The sequence below is a fragment of the Pteropus alecto genome, unplaced genomic scaffold (assembly GCF_000325575.1).
Source record: "Pteropus alecto unplaced genomic scaffold, ASM32557v1 scaffold58, whole genome shotgun sequence".
Taxonomy (NCBI): domain Eukaryota; kingdom Metazoa; phylum Chordata; class Mammalia; order Chiroptera; family Pteropodidae; genus Pteropus; species Pteropus alecto.
The window spans coordinates 298,678-313,014 of record NW_006441950.1 but is presented as its reverse complement, the minus strand read 5'-3'; the positions used below and the strand labels follow the sequence as shown (position 1 = coordinate 313,014).

The following is a 14,337-nucleotide window of genomic DNA, read 5'->3' as shown; positions in this document are numbered from 1 at the left end:
AAGAATAATAAGGGACAGAAGAGACATACATGCTGTAAAAATGTTCTTTTATTAAATTTTATATTTATCATGCCAATAAATACATAAGAACAAAATTAAAATATCATGGTAAAAAGAAGGAAAAAGTCATGTACTAATATTGTTAATTGCAATAACACATATTTTGAAAAGTAGAGAAAAACATATACCTAGTTGTTGGACTGCCATATTAATAAATAATTATAATTTGTTTTTGAGCCTTAACGTCTGTAAATTTGTAAATGATTTTGTCAAAACTGAACTTCTCTTTATATCAGATTTGTCAATCTATTTTCATTCATCATCGATCAGAGAACACTTTTGCTTTATTTTAATTTTGGAAAACTTCCTTCACATTAAGCAACAAATAAGAAAAGTGTTAAAAGAATAAGATTGGGAGAGATTCATAAAATCCCATTTCACATCAGATTTCACAAATAGCATGTCTATGTTTCTTTGGGACCAATTCTAGTCAAAAAATTTTAAAGACAAGTAAACATTCCAGTGGCCACATAGAATGCCAGATTGAAGAAACTGATTATGCTATTTCAAATCTACTCTGCAAGTTCAGAAATGTAATATCACAGGGGTTGAGACAAAACTGCCCAAATGGAGCTCAGATTCCAAATCATTCTGAATTTACTGAAAAAGAAAAAAAAAAGTCTAGCTCATTTGTTATGTGCCAGTTCTGTGTTTTAATTGGGATTTATCCACGTTCAGTTCTGTTAGAATACTTTGTTAATTAAAGATGTCATAGGAACATGAACATTTGAAGTTTATTATTAAAACTCTACAGTAGACAGTCATTGTTTAGACTTAGAACTTAGAACAACAAAAAAATTTTTGCAGGGAGGCATATTTTATCACTTGCTTTTTGGGATTGCTAACTCTTGATAGTAATAAAAAATTGACCAACTTTTAGTTATTTATTAAAATTTTTTTTATAAATGTTCTATTGTCAATGCATCCCTATATCTTCTGCACTAGGAGTGAAGGGGTTCTGATGCACCCTTAGTGGCTGCTGAGGAGAGACAGATGGAATTCCCTAACTCCTGGTGTTGCTTTCATGCTTCCCCAAAGCACCCAGCTCTAATGTGAGAGAGAAGGGGAGAAGAAGGAGGAGGGAGGGCTTCAGGTCGCAGAGACACCCCGATGACCAAGCCACACTGGAAAGCGGTGGGGCATTGGAGTTTAAGTGAAGCATTTCAGGAAGTCCTACTGTGTGAGACTTTGTGAAAAAGTCTCTCTGCAAGGTTAGCACCAGGTGCCCAAGAAAGCAGCCAGGCTGTCTCTCCCTGTGAGCTCAGTAAGTGCCCCTGAATGAGTTCTGGGCAACTGGCCATGCCCACCCCTAGGCTCTCCTGGCCGAGAGGAGGCGGGACTGCCCTGTGGCCTGCTGGCCCTCTGTCCCATCAGCTTCCCCCAAACTCCTGTCACAGGTGCTACCCGCCACTAAGCTTTTGCATCCCTAACTCTGATTCTGCTTCTGGAGATTGCAAACCAGCATCACCTGTGACTACTTCAAGGTGGTGATTATCTAACTATGTTGGTCACCTCACTTGGTAGATTCATCTTTTGGAGAGGTCTCATGGGGTATCCAGTCAGGCTGTGATGCCTGCCCCTGCTACCTCCAAATTGCTCTTCCTTCTTTCCTCCAGCCCATCCCAAATCAAACCCAAGGTTCTCCTATGGCTGCCCACAAGGATGTTTCCCATCACTTACAATCTAGCCCCTTTTATTTTCCAACCTCTAGCTTCTCTCATAGTCACCCTCCCTCGGGCAGGTCTGAGGGAAGCTTCCAAGTCCATTGCATTCACTCCCATTTATGCCTTTACTTGCATGTCACACTCTGCCCAGAATGCTATTGACCCTTCTCCTAAGTTCTCTATTCCCAGCTATGGCACTCTCCATCAAGCATGCCTTTATACTCAGCATTTGCTTATAGCGGAATATTTGGGAGTAACTGCATTCTCTCCCTAATTCAATTTAAAAGTCTTTGAAGACAGGGCTACTCTGCCTAATTCTTCCTTTCCCTTTTAGCAGACTGCACTGTGCTAGCTGTAAAGCATTTCATGAAGTGGCTTTCAAAGTCAACAGTGTGTACTGTGGCATGACTGAGACACAGCAGACTACCCTCCTCTGCTCTTCATGGATAGGAGCCTTGTCATGGGGCATAGTTTATAGCAGATGCTCAGGTGCCACCAGGCCCTGATGACTTTCCCTTGAGGGTATTATTTTTCCAAATAGGCCATAGGAAAGCACATTGGCAGTCATGGATGCTTCTAGAATGCTTTCTAAAGATGAAAGCAGTGACTCACAGGCTAAGCTTCAGATATCACACTTCTGGGGCAAAGAATGTAGGAGAACCTACAATCCCAACTAAGACCCACTTTTAGTATCAGCTGCTGACACTCAGATGCTTCTTGGAAACCAGTGGCACTTCCTCTATCACTGAGTCTCCACTGTACCTGTTATAAAGCAATCCTCCTTCTCTGCCCCACCATGGACCAGAGCATACAGGTTCCCCTGCTGGCCAGCTTCCCATCAGGATAGGGGAGACAGGACAAGAGGATATGGAATGGGCAACTTGTACCTGCTCTCTCTCAGCCTCCTCAACACTTCTTAAAGACTCATCCTGTCCAATCCTCACTTAGCCACATTCGAGTCCTGAGATTGAGTAATGCTCGAGTTCTCTGGAATTTACTTTCTCCATCTGAAAAATGGGGGTCATACTAAAACTTGTCTCATAAGATTATTGTGAAGACATGATTTCAAGAAGACATTTCAATGCCAATTCTTGCCACATATTAAGTGCTCAATGACGGTTGACCATCATAAGGCGGATTGTCTTGTTAACTAGATGAGAGGTCTTTGGAATTAGAAGGGGCCTTCCCTAGATACATAAGATACCACCCAGGAAGCCTGTAAGGGAGACTGGCTCTGGCCACATCACTGTGCCAGTAGACAGGGTGCCATCCATTACCTCTCATCCCTTCTAGGGAGTTTCTTTCATGCCGGTCTTGAGAAGAAGTTCCCCACATGAGTGGGTTGCCTCCTCTGGGACTTCCCCAAGGTATTCCAGAGAACTGGAATCAAACTGGACCTTAGCCAGGTCTGCCTGGCATGTGACTACCATGCCTGCCTGGTCACTGGTCCAGGACTTCAGCCCCTCACTTGCTAAGTACCATCTCTATCCCCAACCTACTCCATCAGGACCTGCACCTTTGTGCTCCCAGGTGGTAGATGATGACAGGAAGGGGCTCTGGCAAAACAGAGAACAGGCCTCTCTGCTATGAGGCATGAAGTGGGTTTCAGCCCACCCCTGCTACACAGCTCTGACATGCACCTCATTTGGGGGGATTTATGAAAGCTGCTGCAGTCAGGAAATACTCCTCTCCTCTCCTACTTTCTTGCCTTTCTCTCTGTCACCACATCAGTGTGGCTTAACACAAACCAAGCAGAATCTGAACATCTGACCCCTGGCACATGACAAGCCTCTCTAGGGACTCCCATTCTGAGGAAGCTCTGTACCACTCGGGCTTCTCGCCTTGGAGGACACACCCTTTTCAAAGCAGAAGGTGACATTTCTCTAGTGCACATGTAGAGGCCTTTTTAAATTTTCCATAAAGGCTCCCTATCAGTGCCTTGGGGAAACCCAGAGCCGACCAACAAAAGGCAAACCTGCTCACCAGAAAGTATGGTTCCTGTTCGTGCTGGTTTGGCCACTTCTCGGGGTGGGTACATGAGGCCACGGGAAAGGCAATTGATAAATGGACATTGAGGGAAGAGAGGGGCTACCACAATGTTGATGGTGATGTTCCAGTTACACATGTCACTTGTTACTAATGTTTGTCCTAGAGGACTGAGCAGTTAAGTGGAAAGGCCACTGTGAGCTGATGTGATCTCCTTGGATCAAACTGGGCAAACGAGCAAATGGTGTGATTAGCATTGTTTCCAAAAGCTGTCCCAAACTATGTTATCCCTAGAATAAATTGTTAACTCTAAAAAAAAAAAAAATCAAAGCCCTCCACTCCATTCCCACCTAGTTTTCTTAAACAGGCCTTTGTACAAAGGATGTGATCAGATAGGATCCCATCCAAAAAGTCTCTTCTATTAAACCCACCTCTAAATAAAGTCAATACCACACTCAATTAGAATATCGAGCTGCTGAGTACTTTCAGTCACCTTCTAAAACAGCTCTTTTGACACAGACTCTAATAACTGAACTAGAAGCTTCAGGAACTACTAATTGTTTATGATCAGCTGTTTGCATAGATATCTATAGCCAAAATAAACCCAAACTTGCAGATGTTCAAATGGGTACTGGCAATTATTTCCCCCTGATGGAAAGAGACACAGACATAGCACTTACAATCTTTAGCCAGATGTTTATTTAGGTGGTTTAGTCTAAGCTGTACAGTATAATACTAATTTTGATACTAGCTGAAATAATTATACCCCATTTTTGTAGTCACAGGCCTCAAAATCACTAGTGGAAGTAGGAGAACAAGAGAGCAAAGTGTTAAGATCTCTCTGCATGATGAAATGCAGCCAGTTTGCCACATGATTCCAAGCACTTGGCAGTCTCGATGAGCCTGAGGCCTAAGGAGACCCTGCTAGGTCCTAAGAAGGGAACGATGAACATGTTCAAGCCTCCAGTGATAAGCCAAAGGCAGTTTTTCTTTATTTTCTTTCTCAGTTTCTTCCTTTTCTGGGCAATAAAAAGGAAAGGGAAGAGGAACTTCCCTCTGAAGTCTTGGTGATTTCTTGTTAAGTACATATATAAATACAAACATGTTGAAAGCACATTCTTAATAAAATTATTAATAACTCAGGGTCAGGATGGGAGGAGTCATCTAGTGTGGGATCCCAGAGTTTGATTCTTAGTGTGTTCCCTATTTTTATGACTAGATGCTGGTGTGCAGAGCAGCTTTCGTGACCAGCTCTGGTTGTGTAACACGAAATGTGTTTCCCTGGGTGCCCAAATACCTGAGCTCAACACACCTTTGATGTTGCAGATGTGACTCCCTTGAAGGTTAAGGATTTCTCTAAAAGAAAATTTAAAAATAAAACACAGCTGTGTACATGCACATACACACACATGCATACCAACCACTAGAAATTATAGGTTGTATCTATGTACGAATAACATGAAATAGCCCCAGAAGATGGAAGTGGGGTTCCCTGCTGAGACAGAAAAAATCAGCGCCCAATAAATTTAAAAAGCTACTAGTGGGAAATCATCCTCAGGGGAAAGAATAAATGCTGTTGAGGACACGTCAGGACACCTGAGGTTAATGAAGATACTCTGAAAAACATTTTTGAAGTCAAAGAATTCTCTTGGGCAGAGAGAATATATGAACAGGGTAGTCTGTCTATGACCCAAGAAAGGTAACTTTAGAGAGCAAGCATGAGCCTTGCTTAGCCCAGGGAAAAACTGGAGGATGGTAGGGTGTGCTGTGAAAACAACATATGGAACATCCCCCCTGCCCAAGACTTTCAGCTTCATGTCCATGTTCACAGGACAATACCTAATGACTAATCTAGCCTCCCTAAAATCTTTTTAACTAATTCAAAAGATATTTTACTTTATTTCATATTTATTCAGATATAATTGACACACAACATTGTGTAAGTTTAAGGTATACAATATGTTGACTTCCAAAATTTTGATAATGAAAGAGAGGTAGCCTGGCTAGGGGATAAAATTAACCTTCATAAAGCTAATGTTTCACCTTCCACAATAAATTACGAAATTGGACATTTGAATTCTACCTTGCCATGAGTCTGGCTCCTGGGAGTCTGTTCTGAGTGCATGGATAAACTTGAAGCTTGGCCATACCCAGGATTGGCGGCCCTAGGTCTGGCAGTCCCCTTAAATCTAACCTTGACATCGCAGAGCTCACACACCACTATAATAGAGCAGGAAGATGCATGAACCATGGAAGGAACCATGGCGTTAGAAGCAAGATTCCAGATAGCATCAAGGCCACTCCTACACATTCTGTCTGGCATCAAGAGTACTTGCTTCTCTCTCTCCAGCCTTCTTTAATTCCTCCCTGGCCCTTCTTCATCTCCACACTGTGACCTTGTTCAGGGTGCCATCCTCTGTCACTTGGATGGCTATAACAGCTGCCTCCTGATTAGTCCCCAGTGTGGACCCGCACATTGGCCCCCATTCTCCACTCGCATAGCAATCATGGTGCTTGCTTGCCTAGCACATTCAGCGAGCAACAGTCTCCCTGCCCCAACTCTCCCCCACTCCTCCCACCATGCACACACACCCCTATCTACAGAATGGCATCCACACTGCTTACAAAGCTCCATACTTGGGAATCATACCTGCAGGAAGCTGGCAGGGCAACTGACCTCTGAGCTTGGTTAGCTACAAGAGCTGGTATATGAAGTAAACCAGTTACTGTACAGCAGGTACTAAGTAAATAATAAACAGCTGTGATAATAACAACTTAGATGACAGAGCCTTTGCTTGTGTCTCCATCAGCTTTGTCGGCACCACTTGCCATCGCTGCCTACCCCTGCTGCTTGCTCTAGTCAGTCACATGGTGCTCGCTCGTGCTACCAGGCTAATACAAGTTCTGGGCCTCTGCTTGGACTCCCCTTCTTCACACTGTGACCAGCTAGTTCCAGAACTTATGCTTCATGTGTCACATTAGGTATCACTTTTTCTGAGCTGCCTTTCTGGAACACCACATCCCTCACCCCAAAACTGGAGTAGTATTTCTTCATTTCCTTCCCTACAAATAACACCAGGAACACCTATACCGTTCCTTATGACTCACTGTGTAATTATCAATTTTCCTAACTGCCAATCCCACCAAGTGTTTCTGAAAATCAGGAGTGTATCTGTGCATCCTGCCTGAATCCCACAGCACCTGCTGTGATGAATATAAAGTAAAGGTAGTGAGTACAAGTGAATGAGCAAATAACTGAATGAGGTAGAGGTAGGTGCAGGTGGCCCACTTAAGTCTCCTCCACTGTTGGCCATGACTCTCAGTTCCAGGCTAGAAAGGATGTGTGCAAAAAAATCACAGAAAAATTACCCAAAGAAAACTTCCATGACCACGTCATCTGACAAACCAAGGCCCCAGAGCAGCAGGATTGTTCCATTCTCCACCTCCAGTGTGACCCCAAACACCTGGTATGGTCATGGACAGAGAAGGAGCTTCTATCTCTAACATCTAAGCATGGTCAATACTATCTTAACAGAAATGTCTTGGGCTTCTAGCTCTGGCACATGGGAGTATTCAGAGGTGCCTACAACTGGATTACCTGTGCTATACCCTGGCAAGCCTGCTGAGTCAGAATAAGCATTTTAATGCCCAAAACTGATCAGTGCATATCATCTCACGGCCATCAAGGCCTGTTGTCAGCAGAGGGAGGGTCCTCTTCACCCCAACACAGCTCCCAGCTCCTCCCCTGAGCCCCTTGGCAGGAGCTTCCAGGTATTAGAAACAGAAACTTAGAACACATGGCAAGCCTGCCACCTACAGTCAAAGGGCCCATGTATACCTGCCTTCAGTTCAAGCCAAACTTATCTTTGAAATAAAAAGTTAAATTTCTGTCCCTCCCTCTACCCCTTCTTTAGACAAGGAAAATTTAGGAAATTGACTTAAATTACTCTTTGAGCCAGTTTGTGTTTTTTCAAATTAAAAGCTGAATATACAATCAGAATAACTTCATTCAACAATGTGCAGCAGATGTTCACGGAGTGCCTGGGCTGCGTTACCTGTGGTAAATGCCGTAGTTCCAGGGGTGCCAGCTATTCAGTTCCCACGCTGTGCAGGGGAAACATAACTCCAATATCTGAATTTCTTTCTGTTTAATTTCTCTCACTTTCCTCGGGTCAGCTGCACTACCTTCTAGAGGAAAAGAGTAGCCTCTAAAATAAAACCAGTATGATCGCTGGAGGAGCAGACTCTGCAGCTGCTTCATGACCTTCATAGGAAGAAACATGAGGTTCGACATCCACACCTCAGCTAAGGAAGAATGAATTGCACATGAAGTTAAATGTGGCTAAGTTGCCCTTTATTAACAAAAATGTGTAGCTTTTGGTAAATGCCACCACGGAGAACACAAACCATAGATAAAACACACACCAAGAGGTATATCCCAAGCTGGGGAATTTAAGAACACATGAGCAGAGTTCACACAGCACAATCATCACAAGAAGCAATCGTGATCACTAGGCAGCAACCACAACAGTAGAGCAGGGCCCTGAGACTGCTTTAAAGGCATTGAAGTTAAAGTTAAAGAAATAGTTGCAGTTGAGAAATTAAGGTAAAAATATACTCTCTTGCTAAAGAGTATAACAACACGATTATACATGTATTTAGTTTAAAATGAAAAACAAACAAATTTACAAATTACATCTGGATACTTAAAAATAAACTTTAGGTTGCTTTTCTTTTTGGCAGCACCAGACTAAACTCTGTGGCTTTGCAATATTTCAGAAACTTCAGGGACATTACAGTCTTCTGAGAAAGGCCCAGTACTTCAGAATTCCTAGTGTGGCTGTGGAAAAAGAACATTACTGGCAACAAATATTAAAAATATATTTTGATGTTCATAAATGTACACACATATTTAAGCATTCAAGCTGATATCCTAAATACTCTTTCAGTTAACATATATACATTTCTTTTTGATTGAAGGGAAAAAATGTACTTCATAGGCAAATTGTTTCAGCTGTAGATGGATAATTCTATGGTCATGTTTCCCTTTTTCATTGTGTATCTAGGGCCCGTATGAGTGTGTAGAGTCAGGTGACTTCATTCTCCCTGTTCCCCAAAGGGCTCTCCTGTGACATATCCTATAACTGCATGAGGAAACTGCTCTTTTTATTCAGGGGTTCTTTCTATATGTAGAATCAGAGAAATGGATTGCAATATCTTCTTAGGGAGAAACCGAGTATATTTTTTTCATCTCTTATGGTTCTGCATGCTTAAACAATCTGAGCTGGTATAAAGGACTGGATCACAGAGTTGCTCACAGCATACAAAGATGCCTGCTGCCCTAAGCTGCAAACTATAGATGCTCTCAGGCCTGTTGGCCCAGGCATAAATGTGAAATTTTATCCACGAGAAAGCATTATTGGAGCCCAAATCAGAAACTTTAAATAGCTCAATGATACTGATGCTTTTCTCTTTGGTTTAAAAGCAGTTATGACCAAACATTTTCAACTAAGAGGCAGACTTGATTGGAATAACAAAAAACACCTTGTCAGAAAATATTTAATGAGGTAGCTGAGATCAAATATCAAATCCACAGCATATACAAAGGTGCTTAATATGTGCTCAGGCATTTTTAAATGTATTTTTTAAATGCAAACTGCTAGAGTGCCTAATAAGTGCTCTTTCTTCCTAATTCCTAAGGGTGCATGCAAATCTTGAGAAGTGAGAAGAGACCCCTTGAAGAGTGAGAACAGCAAGAGGTTAGGAGTTAAGTGAAGCTGGAAGGAGAAAGGAAGGGTGCTCTGGGCACACAGCTTTGGCTGAAGTGGTAGTGCTCCCCCATGGAACTAAAATGTAGTCAGTACCACAGAAAACACACTTCAAATAGAACTCTGGGACAGGATGGGCTGAAAACCCAGCCTTGACCTGAGGCAGCAGGGAGCCAAGGCCTGGGGCACTTTCATTAAGGTAGAGGCAATGCTCAGAGCACCAACCCCACCACCTTCCAAAACCCTGCAACTACCCTCAGGAAGGAGTCTGGGCCTCCTGCTGCCCTGGGTTCTGGAGGAGGCTTCTGTTTTCAGCTGCTCAGCCCCCTGAGTCCTCCTCCCTGTGTACTCACAGGCACAGGCTGCTTCTGAATGAGCAGCTTTTCAGATGTCAACTTTAAAGCCTTCCATGTGGAGTCCTGGACAAAGGGAAATGTGGAGACACCAATCCTGGCAGTGTGGATTTTGTCTTTTCCAGCACTGTTCACACATTCACACATGCACAGACACATTCGCACAGAGGTGCGCGGCAGTATGGGCAATAGGGCAGCATCCAGGCAGTGCAGCGGGCTTTGGCTAGGCAGGAGTGGGCCGAGTAGAGGGGCCTGAAGCAGGGCTGGGTGGGGTCCTGAGAAGAAGCCTGGATCCACCTTCTTCACCACCCTCCCTTTCCTGTCCTCTGAGGTGGCAGCCAGCACACCAGGAGGCCCAGCGGAAAGGCAGGCACCAGGTTGCAGTGTTAGGTCTCTGTAGTATAGTTGCTGTAGGCCAAAGGAGGCAGGGCCTGAAAGCTGCTCCCCCTCCATGCACCAGGCTGGGACTCCATGTGCCCTTGCTCTTTATATTTACCCAGAATGTTTTTGGCTTCTTCCGTATCCCGCAAAGGGCTCTCTCCATATTCTTCCTTCAGCCACTGCCGGTACTAGAGAAGTTGAAAACAAAACTCAAAATGTCACACACACACTTGCATCCATGTAGACTTTAACCTATTAATGGTACAGATTTTGCCACATGTAAACTGGGAAATAAATGAGCATTGAGCAGTCATAGCTCTGTGGTTGGCCAGTCAGTGTCAAGCGAGAGAAATCGCTGCTTCTTCAACATTTTGGCCTGAGGACACGAAAACAAATCAAACCAAGAAAATGACATTTGACCCAAAGGCAAAGAAACAGAAGCTGACATGGGGCCTACTGAAGATGGTAAAGGGCAATGTCCTGTGGCCGCAGTTGGTGAACAAGGGATCAGTGATGACTTTGATGGGGATGCATGTGGGGCATCCTTGGACCAGATGCCCTCTGCGGGCCTTTCCAATTTCAAATTCCATGCTTCTAGGAGTGTACAGGAAGACTGAAGCATCTTCCCAGGGGCTAATGCCTCCATCATCGAAGGCCCCTGAGCATGGTTACCTGATGGACTTCATGCTTCTCAAATTCCTGTAGCTGTCTCTGGAAGCCCAGGTTGGGGTTGGCACATGACCTCCCCGCACGCACAGTGTGCAGGGCATCTTCCCAGCCAAAGTCAGTGACGGTCATGATGTATGCGATCACCAGAGTCACACTCCTGGAGACACCGGCCAGGCTGTAGGGCCAAGAGAACGCCACATGGGCAGGGGAGGTTTAGGGTCCACAAGTCTACTTCCTGATCCATTTGGAGCAAGAGATTCTGTAGACCTTATTTTAAAAAATCTTCCTGCCTTGGATTATGAGTGGATGGCAAACCAACGTTACCTGGAAATTACTCAGAAACATACAAGCTTCTCTTTATTACACTAGAATCTGAGGCATTCTTTATCTGTTAGCCTCATTTTTTATTGATTTTCTGCTGGCTATTGCTCCAGACACTTCAGTGTTATGATTCTCTATCACTCATGAGTTAGTCTTCAGATACTCCCCATTTCCTTGGATAGATAAAATAACTAAAGCACAGCGAAGGAACTTGAGGGGTTTGAGATCTATGCAAGAAATCCATTTATAACTTGCAGCAGTTTAGAAGGCTTTACGTTTAAAAAAATCTGGCTTTCTTAGATATGTGAGGGTCAAAAATATAACTTAAAAAACCTCTTAAATATAGAAGCCATTACCAAATATTCTGTTCTTCTTGAATAACTAAGCAGAGCACCACAGCGGGCATACTCCATGTGTGCTCTGAGATTCAGGGTCAAGGTAGATGCTCTGCAGACAATAACTGTTAATCATCTCTGGCAGGCTGAGAAAGGAGACGAATTTTAAATACATATGCAAATTAAGGTGGTCACAGAAAGGTTGTGCTGCGTCAGACTCAGAGTGCTCTACCAACGGTTTAAGATGGGGAAGTTTAGCAAATTTCTCATTTTTAGAAAAGCCTATCTTCTGATTTACACAACTGTAAGAAATATAAATTCCTAGAATATCAGACACACAATTAAATATAAATAATAATGATGATAATAGTAATAATAATAGTAAACCATTCTCAAGTAGTGGCTCTTCCCTTAGGCTTTATAGTAGAAATAATGAGAGCTTTTAAAAAAATACACCCTCTTTAACTGCAACCCTGGAGATTCTAATTCACCAGGAGCCCTGGAAGCCCAGGCATAAGAGCTCAAAACTCCCCTTTAAATGGCTCCAACGGCAGCCTCCAAAGTGCTTTAAAGCAAAGGTAAATGATGTTACAAAACCTACAATTTGTATTTATAACATGCCCTACTCTTTTTTAAAAGTGAAATTAAAAATCAGTATTTTAAGAACTGCATAAAACTGCAGAACACCATTTTTAAAGCAATCTATCTATTGGCCCTTAGAACAAATTTCAATTTTCATGAATGACTCTTCTGGATATCACTCAATAGATTCTGTCATGGCAGGACAGCCACCAATCTTAGCAGCAACACTCCCCAGGAGACATCACTTAGCACTTCTAAAGAGTTTTCACTGCAACAGCAACCTCTTTGGGGGAACTTAAAAGATTGTTAGTTAATATCAAGCCTCATTCAAGACAGAGAGGGGAGACGTTCAGCCTACACTTTAACAGAGAGCAGAGTTCTGGCTCCAGAACATTGGCTGCTGGTTCCCTAGACAAATTAGTTATGTTATTAGGATGAATATTAGAGGTAGTAAAAATGAGAGAGCTGACACTCACTGAGAGCTTACTATGTGCCAGGTTCAGTGGTAAGAACTTTATGTGTGCAGTCCTTGGGTTATGTGTTATAACAGCTTTCTTTACATAGCATATATATACATATGTGTGTGTGTGTGTGTGTGTGTGTGTGTGTGTGTGTGTGTGTGTATATATGTATATATACATATATATATATATATATGTGCATGCATGCATATATATGTGTGTATATACATATACACACATACATATTTCCACACACAAACTATGGCTGATTGAAGGTGGGTAGCTGTATAGAAACTGTTTAATTCTAAGAGTCTGTTCAGATCTTTTCAGAGCAAAGCAGTAATAAGCCAAACATACATGAATGCCTGAATCTACAAACAAAAAAGAAGTGGTCATTTAGGTGTTATAGTAATGTAATACTAAACACCCATATATGCGATCAAATCTCTGCAGTGTTTTGAAAGACCACTGAAGTTTCAGGAATGTGCTTACAAAATATGTACTCTTTTTCAGGAAGCTGTTCTGATTAAATGTTAGAGGTAGGCTAGAAAAGGAGATTCTGTTGTCTAGTAACCTTGACAGTCTCTACAGAAATCATAACTGTGAAAATGAAAATCCTAAGTTAAAAGGAATAAAAAATTTAGATTTTCTTTCAACAAAAGCAAACAATGACTAACAAACAGGAGGGGTCAGGTGGGATGTGTTTGAGATTTAGAGGGTAGAGAAAGCTATTAGGAGATAAACTAATTAATTACACAGAAAACTACTTGATGAGAAACTAAGCTGAGCAGAATATGATAAGCATTATTAGGCAAGAGGCATACATACCAGTGTACAAGACAGCCCTCTCCACTGAGTCGGCACTCGTGAATAAACTTAATACTTTCTTTGAAATGTCTTGATCTGGGGGTGGAAAAAAAAGAGAGAAGTGGCATTTCTCTACCCTACACATGATGAAAAGAAAAATCCACCTGAGGTTTCTTAAGGTCTCATAGCTCCACAGCTTCCCATAGGTCACACTACGTAGGGCTGGAGTGGCTTCAGCCTTGGATACATCACACACAACACTGAGGGCAAGGGACAGCCACCCATCTTCTGGGCTTTTCAGAATTTCTCTGCAAGGAATCTCTGAAATACACGATTGCAAGTGACTGGTTGTGGTGGTGGCAGGGTGGTTTCTGCCCAGCCCCATGGTCAGAAATACTCAGCAGCCCACCAGGGACCTCACACCAATAACCTGAACACCAGCTATGGACATTCGTAGCCATTCAAGTGAAGAAGGTGCCCACATCAGGCAAGCTCCCATTGCTTTTCATTGTCTTCTACCTTTGAATGGCCTATAAAAAGCAGCAAATCATTTGAAGTTGCCCATGGACTAAATTCATCTCCCTGTAAGCTCTGATTGAGTACTGACTCTTACCAGGGACTTTGCTAAGCTGCAATAGATTCAGGGATGAAGCAATCTAAGTGCAGGTGCCCAGATAGACTAGAACAGCAGGCAATAGAGGAACTGTATAGGTGCATGCATGCACACACATTCTACGACCAAACGCAGGCATGACGTTGTCATCAGTGGAATGTCTAACCCAAAGATGCCAGACTCTCACCTGAAATATAACTACCAGAGGATTGCAAGACATGCATCTGTTAAATTTCCCAGGGACGAATGGACAAATGCTTGTAAGACATAAACTTGCAAACTGACTCAAGGCATTGCAATTCTATTCCCAAAGATTGGCTTAGTATAAAGCAGTCAA

At 42.8% G+C, this 14,337-nt stretch overlaps 1 protein-coding gene across 7 annotated transcripts in view; it reads right to left on the bottom strand.

The window, feature by feature from the left end:
• Window positions 1-8,037: 8,037 nt before the first annotated feature.
• The window catches only part of DUSP22 (dual specificity phosphatase 22), a 57,312-nt gene continuing 51,012 nt past the window's right edge, over window positions 8,038-14,337 (bottom strand). For 3 of the 7 annotated variants that reach the window (XM_015594823.2, XM_006918857.3, XM_015594824.2), the window contains 3 exons: window positions 13,409-13,483; window positions 10,885-11,056; window positions 8,038-10,400 (listed from right to left, as the gene is read on the bottom strand). In XM_015594823.2, the coding sequence (XP_015450309.1) occupies window positions 10,218-10,400; window positions 10,885-11,056; window positions 13,409-13,483 (430 nt within the window). In that variant the 3' untranslated portion in view covers window positions 8,038-10,217. The remainder of the gene's footprint in view (window positions 10,401-10,884; window positions 11,057-13,408; window positions 13,484-14,337) is intronic. The other 4 variants (XM_015594822.2, XR_003048447.1, XM_006918858.3 and 1 more) reach the window with 4 other exon arrangements.